The 23,168-nt window shown below is 45.0% G+C and overlaps 1 protein-coding gene across 1 annotated transcript; it reads right to left on the bottom strand.

Moving 5' to 3' along the window:
- Positions 1–203: 203 nt before the first annotated feature.
- Positions 204–23,141, bottom strand: KIF7 (kinesin family member 7; the record flags this gene model as incomplete). Its single annotated transcript, XM_081337607.1, has 18 exons — positions 204–583; positions 1,802–1,942; positions 3,406–3,604; positions 4,076–4,282; positions 5,264–5,479; positions 5,982–6,158; positions 7,093–7,218; positions 8,897–9,094; positions 10,396–10,598; positions 10,848–10,997; positions 11,769–11,878; positions 12,870–13,045; positions 13,945–14,136; positions 15,232–15,369; positions 17,523–18,054; positions 19,332–19,749; positions 20,701–20,901; positions 22,814–23,141. The coding sequence occupies 18 exons, from the start codon at positions 23,139–23,141 to the stop codon at positions 204–206; spliced, it is 4,092 nt and encodes a 1,363-aa protein (XP_081193733.1).
- Positions 23,142–23,168: the final 27 nt, after the last annotated feature.

Here is a 23,168-nt window from a genome sequence, read left to right on the forward strand (position 1 = left end):
TGATCTATGTCCTGTCTTCTGGAGCAACTCCTCCACGCAGCCATTATGCATCCTTTTGTCAATTCAAGCTATTATTTCTTCAGAAGACACTGATTTTGCATAATGGACGGACCCACCTACTGTCTCTTTGGTGATTTATGAGCAGTTATGTTCAGAAGGCTCTTAACTAGCTTATTTTAGATGGAACAATCAACATCTCACAACTAGAGTGGATTTTTTCTGACATCAATGATTTCTGGATAAGACAACCCAGGAATGGCATTCTGGCTGGCCCGGTGCAATTCCTTCCGGGATCTGGCTGGCAAAGGAATCTCATTGGCTTGGTTAGACCTTATGAGATAATCTGTCTCCATTTGACGAAATTCTTCCACCATCAAGTTATTGGCACTAGAAAGTGAGCAGCGCCTCCACGTGGAGGGTAACGGCGCATGCACCAGGTCCCGGGGTTCCTCTCTCTTTCTTTGACTGCTTTCTGAGGGCTCCACCTGCAAGGATGGTTCCAGCTGGCTATTTTTGGTAAAATCTTCATATGTGCTGAGTGAATGGGGTCTATCCCCAACCGCAAGGATGCTTCTTTCCGTACCTGTAGGAGACAAGAATCTTTCAGTGAAAGTGATGGAACAACATGGTTAAGTCTACTAGCTGTGGGTTTGGGTTCACAAAGCCAACTGCTTTGCATAGAGCAAAGCCATTTTTAACATACTTGAATGATGTTCCTAGCAGGTACCTAATATAAATTATGCAGCCAGCAGATAATGCTCAAATAAGCCAGGCAATGGTAGCAAGGGGCAACAGGATCCACGAACTCAAAGACGTGTCCCAAAAGTGCTTCTACAGGAGGCAACTGGACTTTCTTGTTTTTCTTTGAAGACGTTTTGAAGAAGCTTCTTCAGCTCTGACGGGGTGGTGGGGAATGGAAGGATTTATATTCCTTGCAGACAGCTGGTCATTTGCATTCTTTCTGAGAGTCATTGAAGCCATTTGGAGGTTTGCCTGTGTCCTCAGGGTCACTTGAGTAGTGCCGATGGGTGTGGAGCCTTCTTGGCTGCAGGATGTTCCCCACCATCTAGTCAGAGCTGAAGAAGCTGCTTGGATGAGAAGCGAAACATCTTCAAAGAAAAGAAAGTCCAGTTGCCTCCTGAAAAAGCACCTTGGGGACAACTATGACCTGGATGACTGAGAATCTTCATAGTACTCAGATGTGATAACCCATAGTGTCTGGAGCTCTCTCTGCCAGAGATCCCTAACCTTTTGGGCATCAGGGACTGGTTCCATGGAGTTTTTTCTATGGACCGGAAAGTGCGTGGTTTTGTGTGCCGCCTGCATCCTGCGGATGGGGCTTTGCTTGTTCGCGCGGACCGGTACTGGTCCACGGACTGGGGGTTGGAGACCCCTGCTCTACACAGTGCAACTTGCATTTTTTAGCTCCTGGTGCTTCTGGGACAGTATGGCCAAACACGGTGCCTTGGCTCCTTTGCCAAGACATCTGTTTGTAGAGATCCTGAGTCCAGATGCATCCAGTTCCCATTTGAACTAATTCTACTTTATTGTAAGTCTGCATTAACCAAACCTTGCATCTCCGCTTTTGACTACTTGATTTTTTCCTAAGTTTCTTTCTCTGACCGTTAAAACCACTGCAGACTCCTGTATCTTGTCTGATGGTTTACTAGGCAGTATCTCCTCCTCTCTTTCCCCTGGGTCATTCCTTCCTTCCATTTCATCAGTTTTCTTCCTGCCCCACTTCCTGTCCTCTCTTATCTGAACATTTCCTCCTTTCACCCCACCAGAAGCCTAATCTCACCTCCGCTGTGTCCCTCTGACTGCTTTAATTTTTGGGTTAATTCCTCGTTTCGCCATTTGTAATGAGCCAATTCCTTTTCCAGCGTCTGGATCTTTTGCTCATACTGAAGCCTGCTGTTTGCCTGTCCTTCTTCTATATGCTCTGCAAAAGAAGGAAGTAAAGTCTGTTAAAAACGCAGAGATTTGGACAAACGATGATTACTTGAACAACAGAGAAAACCCCTTATTTTTAAAAAAAATCACAGAATCAAAAAGATCACAAGCTAATGGAGAACACAAGGAAACTTTCAAACTATGTGCATCTGAATACATATTATCTTAAGGATAAACTTACACTTCTATGCGCAATATAACGTAAGAACAGCTAACAAACAATCAGCTTATTCTTGTGTCACAGCAGAGGGTAGCCCCTTAGCTGATCTGACTGATCTTTAAAAAGCTCAGCAGGATTGGAGCTGGTACATAAGTGTTGTGATTCCTCGCCAGCCAGTGGATCCGGCAGCTGAGCCTGGAATCGGAGGAGGAGGAAGAGGGGCCTGGAGTGACATGAGAGTCAGAGGAAGGCTCTGAGGAGCTCCAAGACTTACAGTCTGATGAGGAGCCTGGCCCCTCTACTCGCGCTCAGGCTGAGACACCGCTGTGCTGGGAGTCTGAGTTGGACAGTGATGAAGCACAGCTGGGAGATATCCAGGATGCGCAACAGCGCCGGCAAGAAAAGGGAGCAGGACAGAGGAATGCAATGGGGCGGCTCCAAAGGCAAATGAGAAGGCATTAGGAAGCCACGCCTTGGCTGAATTATAAAAGGGAAGGTGTGGGAGGTGCCGGTTGCCAAAAGCAACCGTTTGTGTTGAGGATCGAGTTTCTGTGAACTGTTTTTGTTTGCCTTGGACACCGACTCAGGTCTGTGGATAATAAAAGGGGTCGATTGTTCTTGCGGTTTCCTGCCTGCTTGTTGGAAGAGGGGTTTCTCCTTGTGAGCATAACAAGGACTCACGTAGGCTGGGACAGAACAATAAGATGGGGGAGCACAAGGAAATCTAGAGCTACTGATCTGATTAAGAAGTAGGAAAAAGCACTCCAGAAAACAGCAATGACAGCCCCTCCTTTAGTGTTGCTGAGAAGTCTATCTGATCGGGTCCATATAGTCCCCTGAAGTCCAGTTTCAGTAGAAGCTGGACTTTACTCTTCATTGTAAGGGTCTTCAAAGATCTCTGCTGTTTTTTCAGCCAAACACATTTTTTTACAGATTCAATGGAAGAGGCAATTTCAGTTTTCCAAATCTGGCAGGAGAGAAGAATGGAATCCATTCTTTGTGTGGCCCTCAGTTTATATGCCTTGGGAAATATGGATGATAAACCAATAACAGGGTTCATTACAGAGGAGCGTGAGGCGATTTTCCCAATTTCTTCAAGAACTCTCAAACAAGACGGAATGTTAATTTGGGCATGGCCACCACAGATGTCTCCATCTTTCTTGCAATCCCACCTGAACAACTAGAACAGTTACAAATTTACACAGTGTGTGTTTTTTAGGAACGGCAGTGCCATCAGCGATGAGATGAGAATTTCATAGAGACCATGATTGTTCCTCAGTCCTATTTATTACCCCGACTCTGCTGGAGCAGAAGCTGAATGTCCTGCTCATGTTCCTTCTGTTGCAAGGTCAGCTGGCGGTCCATCTCCAAGCGCTGACGCTCCAGGGCCACCTCCAACCAAAACACCAGCTGTAACTGCTCTTCCAGCTGCATTTCCAGTTCAGAAAATGCCACATTCTGCTTGTGCTGGTCCTCTCGCAAGGTCACCACCTGATCATGACAGGAATGTTTGGGATATTTCAACTGGCTGTGGTTATTTAAAAAAAGGTAACAGGCAGTTCCACGAAGCCAAACCCTGCAATAGTTATCCCGGAAGTGAACAGGTGCATAGCAGTTTAATTAGCTAAATGTTCTTCAAAACAAAGCAGATCAATTCCTCAATGAAGAAAAGTGACGTGCAAGGGAGAAGTCTACAGCAGGAGTCCCCGTCTATGGACTGGCACCAGGTCTTGGTATGCCAACAACCGGGCCACACAAACAAGCAAAGCCCCATCCGTGGGATGCAGGCAGCACACAAAACTACACACCTTCCGGAAAAATCTCTCTCCACGGAACCGGTCCCTGGTGCCCAAAATGTTGGGGACCCCTGGTCTACAGTATCTCTTCTGACATGCTGGCTTTCTATGGTTGGGGGTGGGGGTTTCACACACATTTCTGAGCCATGCATTATTGGAGGCCTACCTTATCAAAGTATTTGCAAAGAAGTGCCCGGGTCTCAGAGGAAGAGAGGTAGCTGAGTTTTGCCATAAGGTTCATCTCACATTGGGACAGAAGGCTGGCGGAGGACCTCACAACTCGCTGCCTGCAAGTAATGGACTCATTCTTATATTCTATGGCAGCATCCAGGGCTTCAATGGCTTCATCCAGCTGGAAAAGTATCCGCTCCTCCTAAAAACAGACCGACATCCCTCCATGCTGAGAAATTATTTGATCCTCATGAGTGGTAACAGTCGGCTAGAATTCCAGTCCTCACTTTATCCACCGATCCTTCCTTCCTTCCTTCCTTCCTTCCTTCCTTCCTTCCTTCCTTCCTTCCCTACTTCCTTCCTTCCTTCCTTCCTTCCTTCCCTCCTTCCTTCCTTCCTTCCTTCCTTCCTTCCTTCCTTCCTTCCTTCCCTCCTTCCTTCCTTCCTTCCTTCTTTCCTTTCATCCTTCCTTCCTTCCTTCCTTCCTTCCTTCCTTCCTTCCTTCCTTCCTTCCCTCCTTCCTTCCTTCCTTCCTTCCTTCCTTCCCTCCTTCCTTCCTTCCTTCCTTCCTTCCTTCCTTCCTTCCTTCCCTCCTTCCTTCCTTCCTTCCTTCCTTCCCTCCTTCCTTCCTTCCTTCCTTCCTTTCATCCTTCCTTCCTTCCTTCCTTCCTTCCTTCCTTCCTTCCTTCCTTCCTTCCTTCCTTCCTTCCTTCCTTCCTTCCTTCCTTCCTATAATATAGTTACTGTTATGGCCATTGGTAGAATAAAGGGAGATCATGTTCTAAAGTAGAGATCTCCAAACTTGGCAACTTCAAGACTTGCAGACTTCAACTCCCAGAATTCCCTAGCCAGTATGCTGGCTGAGGAATTCTGGGAAGTCCGCCAGACTTACAGTTACCAAGTCCCCAATTGAGCAGAATGATATTCATGGTCCAGTGCAAGCTCCAAGATACCTCATTATCCTAACGACTACAATTTAAGGGTACTTGTTACCTCAACCCAACCTTTTTCATGGAATTGCTGTTCGGGGGATAAAACAAAGGGCAACCTCCATACAGAATTCAGTAGTGAAGCATTTACTAGCTTCCATGATGATTCAACCAAACATTGATTTTACATCTGCTTTTTTTTCTGTAATAGGATGGTTATCTATTTTCGAAATAGAATGAGCAGACCTGCCTACCTCGGCTGACAGCAAGGTGCCCTGATGTAATTTCCCATCAATCTCCAATCTCTGCTTGAGCAACTGGTCCTTCTCTTGCCGCAAGTTATTAATTTCTTGCCGGATGTGCTGCTGGTCCTGTGCACTGCTGTGGCAAAGCTGCCCATTCCTCTGGGTTATCTCTTTCTCCAGGTACTCAAGACGGCTGGAGACACGAAGAATGTCATCATTCAGGGCCTGAAGCAGAGGGAAAAGGAGATCTTAAAGATCATTCAGCGTCCAACAGTCGGATTTCACTCTGCAAGTTTGCCAGACTCCAATAACTCCTGGTAAGCAAATATTTACTGAAGAAAAGTTAGGACGGCAAAATTAGAGAATGTCCACCGATCCCGGGAAAAGACACAGCTGCTTTAAAAAGTAGCAGAGATGTAGGACTTGCATCCCTCGAGATTCTGAAGCATCTGTCTGAAGTCAAGTCCAAAGCATTGCACAGTAGGACCAGTAGAATTGCCTAAATTCATTCATATTCTTTCAGAGCTACAGTAGTTACTCCACCACTTAACAGAGCTTAAAGCGAAGTCACTGTAGCAGAGGAGTGAGAATCTATACATTTTGTATAAATCATGCTTCATTCGCTAAGCATCTCTTACACAAGTTATCCATCTTTCGTTGAATCTATTTTCTTGACCAATGTTGACTACTATAGTATACTCAAGAAGCAAAGGGACATTTTGCCCACCTGGCTAGACCGAAGTCTCTTGTTTTCCAGGTCATTCTTCTCCTGAAGGAGAACTTCTTTCTTGGCAACAATGGCTTCTCTCTTGGTCAACTCATCTTCCAGCTCACCCAGGGCACGCCGCTGCTTGAGGATTTTTTCCATCTCTACATCCAACCACTTCTTCTGTTCTTCAATTTTCTGGTAGACAAAGAGAGCAGGTTGTCCACTGGGATCAGATATGCTAGATCAGGGGTCTTCAAACTTGGCCCTTTCTCAGCGTGCCTGGCTGAGGAATTCTGGGAGTTGAAGTCCACAAGTCATAAAAGGGCCAAGTTTGAAGACCCCTGTGCTAGACAAGGTGCAAGTTTTTATTGTCAATTCCCAAAAAGAATTCCTACTCTTAAAAATCCCTCTTTGGCCCAGACCTAATCGCCCCAAGTGTATTCTCTTCTGCCCTGGGGGTTCATGGATCACCTCTTTTAATTACTTCAGGGAGCAGAATATGTTTGTGATGCTATTTTTATTTATTTATTTATTTATTTCATCTGTATCCCACCTTTATTATTTTTACAAATAACTCAAGGTAGTGAACACATCCCAAAATACCTTTCTCCTATTTTTCCCCAAAACAAGCACCCTGTCAGCTGGCTTGAACTGAAAGATAGACTGGCCCAAAGTCACCCAGCCAGCTTTCATGCTTAAGGCAGGACTAGAACTCACACTCTCCTGGTGATTGACCCAAAGTCCACTTTCATGCCTAAGGCAGGACTAGAACTCACAGTCTCCTAGTGATTGGCTGAAAGTCACCCAGCCAGCTTTCATGCTTAAGGCAGGACTAGAACTCACACTCTCCTGGTGATTGACCCAAAGTCACCCAGCCCGCTTTCATGCCTAAGGCAGGACTAGAACTCACACTCTCCTGGTGATTGACCCAAAGTCACCCAGCCAACTTTCATGCTTAAGACAGGACTAGAACTCACACTCTCCAAAGTCACCCAGCTGGCTTTCATAGCATCCCAATGTCACTGTGCAAATGACATTTGAGTCATGATGTCCACGTTGTCTTTTGCCCCACGTGTGGAGAACCATCCTGCAGTTTCCTGCCAAGAAGCCCATAGGCAGCTGACTTTACCTGCTGCTGTTCTAGACTGATCATTGAGTCATTGCTGCCGCTCCTGTGCTTCCGCTGGTAGGCAGCTACTTCCTCAGTTTTGATCCTCAGAATCTTCTGATGCTGCTCGTGCTTCAGCTCCAACTCCTAAAGATGGAAGGAAAAAAAATATGTATTCAATTTAGCTACTGTTTGTGTATTTATTTAAAACAAAGGAGAACAGCCGTATCTTCTGGACAGCATATGGCTTCTGAACCCACTTTTAATAATTCCCTGAGACAAACTCCAGCTGTAATTGCTGAAAACTGATCAGCATTTGAAAGTGAGAATCCTACATGTGGAGCCTCCATAGACAGGGGAAGGAAGCCACCCAACGTTGCCCTCGAGGCACATGAAATCTGGGGAGAATGTTACTATTCTGGTCTTGCTCTGAGATAGAAACCGGCCATGTCTGAATGTTAATCGTGGTTCCTGAAGGCCCAAAAAGTTATTGGTTCCCAGTTTAAAATATTTTATGCTGAAATGCATTTCCACTATCTCTATTTTTTTTTTAATCCCATTTATATCCCGCCCTTCTCCGAAGACTCAGGGCGGCTTACAATCTAAGCACAAATCAACGTGCTTAGCAATAGCCTTCATTCTATGTATATGCCTGCTTATTAGGGCTTTCGGGGGGGGCCCAAGCGGCATTATTACAAAGTCAGCTTATTGCCCCCAACAATCTGGGTCCTCATTTTACCTACCTCGGAAGGATGGAAGGCTGAGTCAACCTTGAGCCTGGTGGGATGCGAACCTGCACTAATTGCAGGCAGCTGGTGTTACTTAAGGAGGCATTAGCCCACTGCTCTACCAAGGCTCTTCATCCCTTGCCAACCTGGATGCCCTGAAATGTTTGGCTCTCAGAATTCACCAGGTAGTTTACTCAACTACAATTGCAAAAGACCACATTGCTTGTATCTGCCAACAGAAGATCCCTGGTAGCGCGGTGGTTAGAATGCGGTATTACAGGTGAACTCTGCCCACTGTCGGGAGTTCGATTCTCACTGGTTCAAGGTTGACTCAGCCTTCCACTCTACCGAGGTTGGTAAAATGAGGACCCAGGTTGTAGAGGGCAATATGCAAATAATGCTTCCACATTGTAAACCATCAAGAGAGTGCTGTAAACTGCTATAGGGTGGTGTATAAGCCTAAATGCTATTGCTATATACTATACCAATACATTACGACATCCTAGATTCCTGGGAAGAACATGATGCATATGAGGGCCAACACCAGCTAAAGAACTGGCAGCTGTGACTTAACACCATTGTCTATATCATAATAATATCTCTCCCTGCCTTGGACTCCAATAAAATTAATTTGATTCAAACATGATAGATAAGCTCTGCCTATCACCAGTTTTTCTCACGGATGCTGGAACCCAGTCTCAAGGTTCCGACTGATGAACCCAACTAAGCAAGCATCGTCAAGACGATCCAATCTCTTAATGCAAAACTTTATTGAGTGCACCATTTCGGCAGAGATGAAAGCAAAACCAGCTCTGGTTCTTTCCCGTGCAAACCACTATAATTAAAGTCTAGAATTCTCCCTCCCCCTATTAGTGCAGGTTGCATGGTCCAATCGAGTGTCAAAATATTGTTATGAGAAAGTGTCTCTGTAGGTTGCAAACACCTGCTGAAACGTCCTAGGTTCACAGGGGCTGACTTCTTGTGGTCTGGAGTCTGCATTCCATTTCTCCCTATCCTCCCCCCCCTACTGTGTTGGCAAGCTGAGAAGCAATAATGGTGGCAACATCAGACGCCAGCTCTGAGCTTGACATCTCTACCTTGACCCGATGTTGCCTCTTCTGCATCTCCGTTTCCAAGCGTCGCTTCTGCTCCACTTCTTGTCGCAAGCGCTTCTGAAGCTGCCCTTGCTGCTGCCGCATCAGCTGCACGTTCCTCTCTAGCTCCAGTAGGCGCTTCTCGTTTTGAACGGAGAAGGAGGCCAGTCTCTCCGTCACCCGCTTCTTCTCCTGCAGGATCTGTGCCAAGAGAAACGAGACAGGGACCCGGGTAGCAGGTGCCGGGACCGGACATTCAGTTCCTAAAAATGGTCGGGACGATGGAACTATGTCCTGATAAGGGTAGTCCTCAATTGAAACAACCACAACTGACCCCCGACTTTTATGTTGCTAAGTGAGACATTTGTCAAGTGAGTTTTGCCCCGTTTTACGATCTTCCTCGCCACAGTTGTTACGTGAATGCTTGCAGTTGTTACGTTAATAACACAGCCTGGCTTCTCCCGCTGACTTTGCCTGTCATAAGGTCACCAAAGGGGATCAATACGACCGTCATAAATATGAGTCGATTGCCAAGCGTCTGAATTTTGTTCACCTGACCGTGGGGATGCTGCAACGGTCTTGTGAAAAACGGTCGTAAGTCACTTCTTTCAGTGCCGATGTAACTTTGAATGCTGCCTAAATGAGCTGTTGTTAAGTCAAGGACTAGCTGTGCTTGGCTGCTCTTCCTTCTAAAGTCTGAGCTGCTTCTCCAAACGTTCCCCGGCATCGAGCAAAAGCTACGGCGCCGGATTTACCTGTGACGCTTAAATTTTAAAATTCAAACGACTCAATCTGGGCCAAAAGACAAGCCCGTTTCACTCTGGCTCACGTTAAAACTCTTTACAAGTCACAATGGCTGGGTATCAGCAACATGCTAAACTAGAGTTATTTAAACTTTTTTTTTGGCATTTATAAACAGTTGGCTTCAACACACATTATGCTACGCCATGAAACCAGTTTACAGTGGCAATAGGGATTTGCTAAACTATCTAAGCCAGGGGTAGGCAACCTTGGCTCTTTTATGACTCGTGGACTTCAACTCCCAGAATTCCTGAGCCAGCCATGGCTCAGCTTGGAAACCTCTCCATTTCCCCTCAGCGTGGCTGGCTGAGGAATTCTGGGAGTTGAAGTCCACGAGTCATAAAGCGGCCTAGGCCAGGGGTAGGCAACCTTGGCTCATTTATGACTCGTGGACTTCAACTCCCAGAATTCCTGAGCCAGCATGGCTCAGCATGGAAACCTCTCCCTTTCCCCTCAGCGTGGCTGGCTCAAGAATTCTGGGAGTTGAAGTCCACAAGTCATAAAAGAGCCAAGGTTGCCTACCCCTGATCTAAACCAAGGGTCTGCAACCTTGACAACTTTAAGACTTGTGGACTTCCGCTCCCAGGAATTCCTCAGCCAGCTGAAGTCCACAAGTCTTAAAGTTGTCAAAGGTTGCAAAGCCCTGATCTGAACCATTTCGGCTCCAGGCTTCATTTGAACCCTCTTCTTTTCTAGGCTACCTTCGCCTTGCTCTGAGCAGCTTCCACTTTGCTGCGATATTCCTGGAGTTTCCACTTTTCGGCGGGATCACGAGGTTCTTTGCCTTGCAGCTCTTGCAACTGCCTCTGGCCGTCGTTCAGTTCCACCCGCACCTCCTCGGCTTCCTCCTCCAGATGTTGGATCTTCTGCTGGTACTGCTTGTTCATGGCCTGAGCATGCTTGCCTGAAAGAGACGGACTTCTGTGACATGGAAGAAAGTCAGCCCAGGAAATAGCCTTCTGAACAGAAAAATGAGACATCAAATGAACAAGAAAGAAGAGGAAGAATTGAGCAGAAGGATACAGCAGTCAAAGAGGAACAATAGGAAAGTCTGAGGAATTCTGGGAGTTGGCTGAGGAATTCTGGGAGTTGAAGTCCACAAGTCATAAAAGGGCCATGTTTGAAGACCCTTGCTCAACACACAGCTCTGTACCTGTCTTAATGAGCTCTACTATCAGGTCTTCTTTCATACGGATGTTGATGGCCAATTCACGGATCTTCTGGTGGGCCTGAAGCAGCTGCCATTCTGAATCCTTGCCTGGAAAGCTCCCTGCTGGACTGCCCAGCTCCAGTTGCCTACCATCTGGAACAGAAAATACGAGTGAGAAGTGTTTGGGACAATTTTTTTCTCACAATAAGGGATGGAAGCAACGGCACAAAGAAAAATCGAGCCTTCATTTCAACTCAGGACCGCCGATTCTGATCCTGCAGTGTTTCTCAACCTTGACAACTTTAAGGTGAGCGGACTTCAACTCCCAGAATTCTGGGAGTTGAGGCCCATTCATTTTAAAGCTGCCACGGTTGGGAAACACCAGAATAGAGTGTTAAGAAAAGACTCTGGACAAAAACAGCTGTTCAGCAAGGGAACCAATGTCAGAGGGAGGCGGTGGGCTCTCTGATGCGAATGGGGCAGCTATCTTGCAAAGCTGCTGGAACTTGGATTCCTACAGGAGGCAGGCTAGGCCAACCAAATGGCTCTTTCCAACTCTACAACGTTCTCCACATTTCTCTTTGGCGGAAGTATTCAGGAGTTAATAATAATAATAATAATAGCTTGACTCCCTCTTCTTTGTGGCAGCTCCTGAGCTATTGGAACACTGCTATCATGTCACCCCTCATCCTTTTCTTCATTAGAAGAGACGTTCCCAATTCCAGCAACCGTTCCTTATATGTTTTAGCCTCCGGTCCCCTAATCATCTTTGTTGCTCTTCTCTGTACTCTTTCTAGAGGTGGAGGAGAGTCTGAAGTAACATTTTTGTTCTCAGTATTGGGAAAGCAGAATACGCATTTCTGGGTGTTCTTTGCTTGGCTGAAACTTGCTTTTCTGATCAAAAGCGTGGAAAGTATGTGGTACCTTTAGACAGTTCCAAAGATTTATCCTGAGCTGCCTCTGGGGATTTTGAGTTGTATTTTTTATTCTTTTTGGTTGAAAGCTCCTCTTTGCTCCAGCTGTGGGTTCTGTTCCTATAAGAAGACCAAGTTGTTGGGTTTAATAAAAACACAGGATACCAATAAAGCAGATGAAAGAAAGAACAAAATTGAAAAGCATTTGAGAACGGTCATCTTACACTTGGATACTTCCCTGAGATAACTAGAGGTATTGTACAACAAATGAGAGATATAGCAAGTAGCAAGTCTCTGTGACAGGGTTATATGTGGTGCTAAGCCATGTCATACTTAATCATAGTTTACTACATAACCCATTACTGACTAGGGTTATATACTATGCAAGCCAAAATACTCAGTTCACACAAAAGTAAACCTAAAACAAACCAGATTATGGCTTAGTGAGATATGTGAACTGAGCCAGAAAGATAAGATTCATTGGATCTCTGTCCATTCATGTTAACCTTCTAACTCTTAAATTAAAGTTGAGTTAGCCTACCATAAGTAACTACTCATACTTTCTTCAAGCAGCAATGTCCTTTTGAATCAAGGCCAGATGTTGAGTTTCTTATCTGTACTGTTCTGTGCAGAATAGAACCGTCTGTTCTGTCAGCTAAGGTTCTTCTTTCAGCTTAGTGCCGTTGGCTCAAAATATTATCTCACTTTTTTAGCTGGAAGCTATGAACTATAGAAGCAAACATTTCAGCTTCAAAGCAATCGCTGTCTTGCAGACTTCACCGTGAAGATAATTGTGAACAGGCAAAAAATTCAAGTCTCTTAATCCAAGAAACTCAAGCATCATCCTTTGTAGCTGCAATTTATGGCTTTGATCTGGACTGTCAATAAGAAGGCAAATTTGATTGAAAGTCCAATCAGATCAGATTGGCTGATCAGGCTGACGAGGGGGCTGAAAAAGATGCTCGCAGTAGGTTTCCTTCTTTTTTTAGAAAACCAATTCAGAAAAATCAAGTCAGTATCTAGAATCAAATAGAGGATTTCAATGGAATCAACGTTTCAAACTTGCAGCAACCCTTTTGAATTCAATGCAACATGTCACTCAATGACTCACCTGTATTGCTGAAGGGGCCAACATCTATTCTCATCCTCCAAAGATGAATCAAAAACTTTGCCCAGCATTTTCATTTGTAACATATCCTTTGTCCCGAAGCTGTACATACCATCTCCAGCGTGACTGTGACTTTGTCCCAATGAGCCTTCTCCATTGTGAGCTGTGACACTATGGAGCTGTTTAAAGGAATATGTGCAATGAAGAAAAGGCTGCAGGATGACTAAGAATTTGCTTACAGCTCTAAGCTATTTGCCCCAAGAAGGTTTGAGGTGACTTATAGCTACTTAGATTGAATTTTAATTATTTATCTTCTTCCAGGGAAATAAAGAAGTAACTTATTGCAACGCAAGCATGAGCCACTTGCTAGCCAATCACATTTTTGACCAGCAAGTTGTACAAGACAATTGGGTGAATTGAGAAAGCCATGCTAAATTAAGTATATAATGGGAATACGGTTAACACCTCATTATGTTCTTGCTTTTATTTTTCATTAATTCAGGCAATGCCCAATAAGCTGATGCTCAAATTGTTTGCCATGTTGTTAGGAAAAATGTATTAGGCATATTTTCCAGTGGAGAAGGATAGGTACCCAGGACTGGGGCTGAGAATATGTTAAGGACCCTGTAGCTTGGCTATACTATTAGTTGATTCATCATCATGGCTGCTGTTTATATTTATTTATTTTGTGGATGTTTTTATTGTCTTCATGTTTTTTACAATTACTTGGTTTTATGATTTTAGAATTGCAAGCTGCCGGTTGAGTTGGATGGCTGCAGAAATCGAATGAATAAATAAAGACTTTCAAGAAGGAGCTATCATCCTTTCCTTTCTCCCAAGATTATTATGTGATCTTGCACAGTAGCTCCTAAATTTCCGAAATAACCCAAGATTTTGGTGTCCTTACGAGAGGTTTAACAAGCGTATGCAAAAATGTTAATTCAGATGCCTATCACAATCGCTTCTACATGTGAGTTTGTTTAACTGGATGAGGGCTGAGGGTAGGAAGGGTGTCTCCAATCCAGACTTAAGAAAAAAGTAACTCCCGAGTATAAGGTGATCAAAACAACTCACAAACCTTACTGGGATTATTACAGGCAAGCTTGAGCCAGTGGTGGGACTGGTGTGCATCCACAGGAGCTGTGTGTGGCCTTTGGTCAAGCTTCACCAGGGGGACATTCCCTAGCAGTTCAGGCATGCCCAAATGGGGCATCTTTAGGTACTTCTGAAGTTCAGAGATGGTATCTTCCTGTTCTCGCAATTTGGCGCCCTGAAAAAAAATAACATTACGACCAAATGTGATTGCTTGAAAGCGTAGTTGGTAACTTCAGGGCCACAGGTGCCCCACTTCTTTATTGTTCCTATTCTGGTGTCCTCTCCTTCAGCAAAATGAGTAAACTACCCGTTTTCAACAACATGACTTATTGTCTTGTTTTTAAAGGGAGGTCAACCTATTCTCCAAAGCACCTGAAGGCAGGAGAAGAAGCAACGGATGGAAACTAATCAAGGAGAGAAGAAACCTAGAACTAAGGAGAAACTTCCTGACAGTGAGGACAATCAACCAGTGGAACGGCTTGCCTTCAGAAGTTGTGGGTGCTCCAACATTGGAGGCTTTTAAGAAGGACTGGACAGCCCCTTGTCTGGAATGGTATGGGGTCTTCTGCTTGAGCAGAGGGCTGGACTAGAAGTCCCTTCCAACTCTGATTTACTTTTTATTCTATTAAAGCACTAACATAACTTTGTGTATACTCCATGCATCTATCAAAAACTGTACGAAGGGGGAAAATTGATTAAATCCCAATTGACTTCACCTTCTTTGGTGACATCACAGTATCATCTTCAGCTAGCTTCCAAGGCTATAGAAATGCTTTATTTTTCTATGACCCCCCCGCCCCAATTTATAGCAGATATATTCATCTAGCAGCTTCCCGATGTGCTGGGATAAGAACTCTTCAAATTTCCCCCATGTTTCTAAAGAAGGACTTCCCAGATTTGCAGTCCCGGCACTTTAAGGAAGGAAACGGCTTCAGAAGAACTACATGAGAGATATAGGCTTGCACCTAATGCCTGGTTGCAGATCTTCTACCTGTTCCCACTGACCTTTTGAGTGAACATTCAGAGAAGCCTTGGGATTAGAAGGTAGCAAGGCAAGTACCTCAAAGGACAGCCTGTAAGAGAATGGAGCGATTGACCCAAATTCCAGAGATGGATGATCTCCTCCCCTCTAATGCAGCTGAAAGAAGATAAGGTCTCGAGGACCCCGAAAGTGGAGAAAAAAAGAATACAGCTGCAAAGATGAATGACTCCTTGATCAGTAGATGGCAGGCCAAAGGAGGAAAAGCTTGTCATCCTGCCAAGGAGATACCTGGGCTTTGTACTGCTCCATCGCATCCTCAAGGGCTGCCAAGAAATCCTGGTTCTCTTTCTCTAAGCGCTCTACTTGCTGCTCCAGCCTCACCACCTCCTCCCTTCTCACCATCTCAGGTCCTCGTTGACGCTCCTCCTGGCAAAAGAAGAGAAGCAGGAGAAAAGTGAGATCTTCTGCGTATGGGCTCTTCAGAACGTTCTTGGATCATCTCCCCATCCAGACCAGAGAAAGAGCAGAGCACTCTCAAAACCACTTTCAGTATCTTCCCACGAGATGCTGTTGGCAAAAACAGCTCCATGTCTTGCACCCCCAAAATAATTTGGATTCCCCTGGATTAGAAACAGCTGGCTGCTCTGAGGAACTGCAGGCCATGTGTCAGTTCCCTTTGTTATCACATCAAGATTGCTCACAAAATTTAGCAGCGGCTACTTTAGGTGGTGGCTCAGTGGGTTAGGACACTGTGACGTGGTGGCTCAGTGGGTTAGGATGCTGAGCTTGTCGATCAAATCATCGGCAGTTTGGCGGGTTGAATCCCAAGTGCCGCGTAACAGAGTGAGCGCCTGTTACTCATCCCAGCTTCTGCCAACCTAGCAGTTCGAAACCACGTAAAAAATGCAAGTAGAAAAATAGGGACCACTACGGTGGGAAGGTAACAGCGTTCCGTGCGCCTTTGGCGTCTAGTCATGCCAGCCACATGACCACGGAGACGTCCTCAGACAAGTGCTGGCTCTTCGGCTTTGAAACGGAGATGAGCACTGGCCCCTAGAGTTGGAAACAACTAGCACGCATGTGCGGGGGAACCTTTACCTTTACCTTACTTTAGGCAGCTTTCCAAGTCATTTAACAATGGAGAAGGAGAAGGGAGGGTATTTAGTTGCATGCTCACCTTTCATGGTCCCCAAGAGCGAAAAAATAAAATCCAAAATAATCAATCATGTCCCTTCCAAACACTTCACCACATAATAGTCTCTGGCAGCTCTTTAAAAACCAGCCACAATTGGTTGGTTGATGGCTGCTTAACCTTAAAACACTCTGGTTTATTAAAAAAAAAAAGCAGCCATTGCATTTATTTGACTAACATTTAGTAAAAGAACAAAAACAATTTTCAAAGCATGCCATTTCCTTTTACATAGTCTATAATTATCTCCAGTTATCAACAAATCTGTTGCAGGTTCTTTGGGCACATATTTAACTTTTGCACAATTTTGAGGGATGGGGGGGTTGTCTTTTTTTTTTTTTACTTATTTCACAGTTCACTTGTTTTAACCCGTTTCATGTTTCATTTATTTAGCTATTAAAATTTCTATACCGCCCATCTCATCTAAGTGAGTCTGGGTGGTTTACAACAACAATAAAGTTGCTTCAGGTTTCCTAGAGAATTTTTTTTCCCCTAACTGGCAACGTATGAAAGTTAACTGTGAATAAAATCTTCTCCCTTCCTTTTGTGCATCATCGACCCAAACACAAGGCATCCAGGTGCTCTTTTCCTATCCCTGTATCTGTCAGGTGCAGAACCACACATGGAGAGGCCCAAGGAGATACTGTGGGAAGAATCCAGAGAAAGAAATATTTTGGGGAATATGAAAAAGGCAGAATATATTTCCCCAAAAGGAATAATGGAGAAGATCTTTAAAAAGGCAGAAACTTCTCCTCACATACAACTCCAGTCAGACAACTCAGCAGAAACCAGATTTTAGAAATGCAGATGTGATAATCCATTCAGGAAGGTTGGAGCCTTCCAGCTAGAAACTGAAGAAATTAGGAAGACAAAGACCCTTAAAATCTACATACCCCGCCCAAATTCTAAGGACAGGGAGCATAATAGGATTAACCCACCACCATCAGAATACCAGAAAGGCACACTCAGACTCAAGTCAAAGTACATGACCCAGGAAATACAAAGCCTCAAACAGGAACAGGAAATAACCTCAAGAGCCCCAGAAGGTATAAAAATCCACTCTCTGCTTCATGTGGTCACTCTTTTTTCCAGAGCCATCTTTCCGTCTGGCTCTCCTCTTCAATAAACTACAACCTTCTTTCCAAAGCATTCTCCATGTTGTTTATTCCCAGATTGGACTGAACCCTGATTTTTCCTTCAAAAATACTTTATTGTTGATCACCTATATGACAAGAATCTTGCCAAGGAAGTCTGCCTTCCCCTGGGAGACAGTAGATATAGACCTAATGTTTGGACCTCAGATGTTGCCTCTCCTGAACCAACTCCAAGCTGGAATCTCTCTTTCCTAAATGGGCACCCTCCCCTTCAGTTGGTGGTTCCACCACAGTACCTGAGTCTTGACCAGCTTGGAACTGGAAGTTTTGGCGTGCAGCTCTTCAGCCGAAGTGCTTCCGATCCCGCTGTCCACACCAGAGGTCAAGCTCAGCTCACCGGCCCCGTTTTCCACTGTGCACAGCCAGCCCTTCACTTGGAGTCCCTGTTTCTCTGTCAAGTAACCTTGCAGCTCCATCAAGAGCTGATAGGCGGCATCTGTGCAAGTCCGGTAGTGGTTGCATTCAGCTCGTAAGCGAGCCACGTTTTCCTCTACGTGGCCCTTGATGGGCACCTCTGATCGACGGATGATGCGAGTCTCCGAGCGGTGTCTCTGTTCCAAGGCCCTCTGAAGTTTCTTGATACGTAGCTGTAGGGCTTCTTCAGGCTCCACCTCCTTGCTGCAATTCACCATGGCCCAATTTTTGATATTCTGAGCCCACCGGGCATAATTCAGAGTGGTCAGACTCTCATCAAAGTCGGAGGAGGAAGGGCTGACGCAGGCAATCATCACCGTTTTGGCGTTCCCTCCTAAAGAGCCTTTCAAGATCCTAAAAGCAGAACAGGACTTCATCTTAGCAAGACTGAAGTAGGATGGGAGGCATCACCCATAAAGAAGGAACAATGTGGTCCAGTTTTTGTTTGGGGTCATAAATATCTCTTGGGAAGGAAAAACGTCTCAGGGGTTGTAAATGAAAATAACTGTGGCACTGAAGTTCATTATTTATGCAGTTCTTAGCTTCAAATCAGTTTTATTTCAGGAAGGGGGGAAAAAGCACCCATCAGCATTGTAGAATCCTGCCCTGAATTTAAATTATGATTTGTTTAATTACTTTTGCTGAATACACCATAATTGTCTGGGTTCTCATGATGTGCTAAGCCACAAAGCACAGCTTCCAAACATCAGCTTATGTGTTCTGCAAAGCCAGCCAGCAAAGCCCAGAAATAAGGATTTTGCTTGAACCCAGGCTGTTATGATTTATCCAATATCACTCTCATATCCACAATGACTTAGCCCATGCTGAACCCTGACAGACTATTTCCCAACTACTGAAATGCATCATCTATTTCAGCTTAAAAAGAAGTGAGGGGAGATAACAAAGGACAATTCCAAAAGTGGAAAAAATTTTTTATAAAAGCTTACTTAACATTGGATATTAAAATGAGGGTATTACATCTCTTGGGGATGTCTGCCTCTTAAGATCAGAAACAATCCCAATCTCTTAACCTTCAAGAGAGTCTTGAAAACTGCTACTACATCTTCGGAATGCCATTTGGATACAGATCATACAAGAGGGTTAATTAAGAAGATCAGATGGGTTGGTGTTTTTACTGGCTTGTTCAATCAGCAAAATTTCCTTGAGTCCTATAACATTCATTGAGAGGGTCAAAATGGCCAGTTGATCAATGACTACAAGTATTCCTCGAACTTACGTCCGTTTTTTCACACTTACAACCATTGCGGCATCCCCGTGGTCACGTAATCAAAAGTGAGATGCTTGGCAACTGACTCATATTTATGACTGTCACAGTGTCCCGTGCTCATGTGATCCCCTTTTGCGACCTTCTGACAAGCAAAGTCAATGGGGAAGCCAAATTCACTTAACAACCGTGTTACTCACTTAAAAACAGCAGTGATTCATTAAACTGTGGCAGGAAGGTCATAAAATGGGGGCATAACAAATGTCTCACTCAGCAATAGAAATTTAGGACTCAACTGTGGCCGTACTTTGAGGACTACCGATACGCGAACACAACCATTGCTTCAGCAAAGCAGATAAGATTATATCCTGAGCCGAGCAGCTGAAGGAATCGGAAAAGAGATTACCTGGTGATTTTGGAATCCCGATACGGGATGTGGCTGCCTTTCCGGCGTGGGTCTCCCAGGGCACTGATGACGTTTCCCAAGGCCAAGAGGCTGGCATTGATCTGGATACTCTCCTTCAGCCTCTCCCCGGTACACCCCAACTTCATCACCCGTTCAGAACCGGCCAGATCCACAAAGTGAAACTTGGAAGTGAGGATCTGCCCAGAGGTTGGAGCCAAAGTCTTCTCCGGGCAGGTGAAGCGAGCAAGGCAGTTGCTGCTCTGCCTTTGCGCCATGGTCACAGTGAAGATGGTATGGGAGCGACTGGACTTCCTGTTGAGGCGGGTGCTTCCCGTGTGCTTGGCTGCATTGCCCATTTCCAGCAGGCTCAGAACCTCATCCAGACCTTCCACTTCAGTTTCCTTCACCCCGTGCAGGACTGCAATAAGAGAAGAAAGGAATTGTTAGGAAGGAGGAGGAGAAGGAGAAGGAGAAGAAGAGAGGAGGAGGAGGAGGAGGAGGAGGAGGAGGAGAAGGAGAAGAAGAAGAAGAAGAAGAAGAAGAAGAAGAAGAAGAAGAAGAAGAAGAAGAAGAAGAAGAAGAAGAAGAAGAAGAAGAAGAAGAAGAAGAAGAAGAAGAAGAAGTTGGAAGGGATCTTGGAGGTCTTCTAGTCCAACTTTATTGTCACTTTGAATGTACAATCAGCATGCATCAAAATGAAATTTCATTGCATAAAGCTCACAAAGGGTCACCACCTCCAATATACACTCCTCCTTCATGGCCAGCTCAAGTTTCAGAATGTCCATTTTAGTCTCTAGGGAGACTAGTATTATCATAACTAGAAAGACAAGATTTGTAGTTAGAATATGATTTTTTTGAAAAGAGGGACAATAATGAAAGGAATGGATAATATAGTGCTAATAGTAACAGGTGCCTTAGATGCCATCCCAAAACAACTGCAGTACCACTTAAAACATCATTGGCATTGACAGAATCACCTTCAATCAATTGCAAAAGGCAGCAGCTTTACTTAGAACAGCTTACATCCTGTGAGAATACCTTTAACACCAGCAAATAGCAACATCTGCCTATCCCAGATCCTTGGGAAGGACTCAAAAGGGGGATAAAAGTGCCCAATCCCATCTAAACATCTGGTTGACTGTGCAACCAACTAGAATAACAATAGTAACAATAATAACAAAGAAAAGAGGGCAGGTCATTTGGGAAAAAACTAGCCAAATGAAAAATCTCACTGGAAAATTGAATGCCTAGCAAAGGATCGATGTTGCTTTCAGCAACAAACTGTGCTATCAAACTCATTCTACAAAGGAGGAGAAACTCATGTCCTAAGGGGTTCCTTATGGGGAAGAGAAGAATCCTTTGGCTATACCTATATTGCCTCGGTCATCTTCCCATATCTGTATGTCCTTGCTGGCCGTGTCCGCTTGCAACAAGTCTCGGAACTCCTCCTTGTACACTTCCAGATAAGAGACGCGGACCGTGTAGTTGAGCAGATCGTTCTCATCCATCAGCTTGAAGGCCTCAGCCATGGCACGAGGGATTATGCCCTGCTCATCCTCCCTAATGGAAGCTGGGTAGGAGAAATGGAATTTATTAGTGGCTCTGACTGCAGGGAGGATGCCTCCGCTCCCCAAGGGAAATACTCTGATGCAACGGAGTGGTTGTCTTCTTGGAGACACTGCCGTCACATAGGCTCACTTCTCCACTAAAGGTAGACCTCCTAACAAGGGCATGTAGGCTTGGCAGCGCTTTGAAGAAAGGCACTGCACAGCTTGGCTATATAAGCAGTTGCATAAATGAATAATAAAGCAAGAGTGTTTTAAGGGTTCTTTTTGAAAAACTAGAGGACTATGGAAGGAAAGGAAGGAGGGAAGGAGGGAAGGAAGGAAGGAAGGAAGGAAGGAAGGAAGGAAGGAAGGGGAAGGAAGGAAGGAAGGAAGGAAGGAAGGAAGGAAGGAAGGAAGGAAGGAAGGAAGGAAGGAAGGAAGGATAGGATAGGAAGGAAGGAAGGAAGGAAGGAAGGAAGGAAGGAAGGAAGGAAGGAAGGAGAAAGGAGGGAAGGAAAGAAGGAGAAAGGAAAAGAAGGAAGGAAGGAAGGAAGGAAGGAAGGAGGGAGGGAAGGAAGGAAGGAGAAAGGAAAGGAAGGAAGGAAGGAAGGAAGGAAGGAAGGAAGGAAGGAAGGAAGGACAGAAGGAAGGAAAGGAGAAAGGAAAGGAAGGAAGGAAGGAGAAAGGGAAGGAAGAAGGGAAGGAAGGAAGGAAGGAAGGAAGGAAGGAAGGAAGGAAGGAAGGAAGGAAGGGAGGAAGGGAGGAAGAAAGGGAAGGGAGGAGAAAGGAAAGGAAAGGGGATACAGTACCCAATTATTCACCCATGGTTATATAGCAACCAGAGATATAAAAAACTATCCCTATAAGTGACCCTCCCCTCCCCATTTTACTATGACACTATTTGCCCACTTTCATCTTGGATGATAACGGTGCGGTAAGAGACACAAAGAGAGGAAAGGAGCCATTTTCCCCAAAGTAATCTTCCATTCTGGGATAACCCATTTGGGGATATGGGGATTTCTATCTTCCACACATTTTATGCAAAATGTAACACATTTAAAAAGGGAAAGAAGTTTTCAATTCACCTCTTGACGCTCAAATTCCATCTAAAAGAAATTTGCAAATAAGACAATCTCTGAATCCTTATACTGAATAAAGGCAACCCCCTTAATATTGAAGGATTCTATCATGATTATGTATCCATTTGCTGAGCATAGACCATTTTTTAGAATGATTCTGGTTGGGTGTTACAGTTCAGCACATCTGCACAGGTCCTGGTTGGGGAAGACTGTTCAGGTAGTCCTCGACTTACAACTGTTTGTTTAGTGACCACCATTCAAACTTACAATGGCACTGGAAAAAGTGACTTTTGACTGTTTTTCTATGCTGATGACCATTGCAGCATCCCCCATGTTCAACATTCAGACGCTTGGCAACTGACTCATGTTTATGACGGCTGCGGGGTCATGTGATCCCTTTTTCGACCTTCTGACAAGCAAAGTCCATGGAGGAAGCCAGATTAACAACCGTGCCACTAACTTCACAAGTGCAGTGATGCGCTTAACCGCCGTGCCAAGAAAAGTCATAAAATGAAGACAAATTCAACTTAACAACGGCCTCACTTACTTACTCACTTACTTACTTGGGGTCGTAAGTACAGGTCTACCTGCATTCAGGCCTTCTAAAATAAGAGAGACTTTAAAGCAGAGGTCCCCAACCTTTTGGGCACCAGGCACCGGTTCCGTGGAGAGAGGTTTTTCTGCGGACCGGAGGGGGCGTAGTTTTGTGTGCTGCCTGCATACCACAGATGGGGCTTTGCCTGTTTGTGCGGATCGGTTGCTGGTATGCTGCAGCCCAGTACCAGTCCACGGACCGGGGGTTGGAGACCCCTGCTTTTAAAGGACCTAATTCATGCAAGAAAACCAGGCAACTTACAGACACGTGCTTCTCCAATGGTGTAGGTCTTTCCCGAGCCGGTCTGGCCATAAGCAAAGACGGTGACATTAAAGCCTTCTAGGAACGCTTCCACCAGCGGCTGGACACAGGTGGCATACACAGAGACCTGGTCGGATGTTTCAGTGAAGATTGTCTCAAACTGGAAACGTTGGGTATGGCCCAAAGTCACCTCCTTCTTCTCAGGATCTCCCTGGAGACAGATCTGGTGCCCGTGTAACTTTTCCTTGCGCAACAGTGGCCGAATGCGCACGGCTACCCTGACCGGGGTCTCTTCCATCAATGGTTGGACCTTGGCTTTCAGACCCATGATTGGCATGGGCAGGAAAGTCAGGAG

This window comes from Vipera berus (genome assembly GCF_964194415.1).
Source record: "Vipera berus genome assembly, chromosome: 12".
In the NCBI taxonomy this organism is placed as follows: Eukaryota; Metazoa; Chordata; class Lepidosauria; order Squamata; family Viperidae; genus Vipera; species Vipera berus.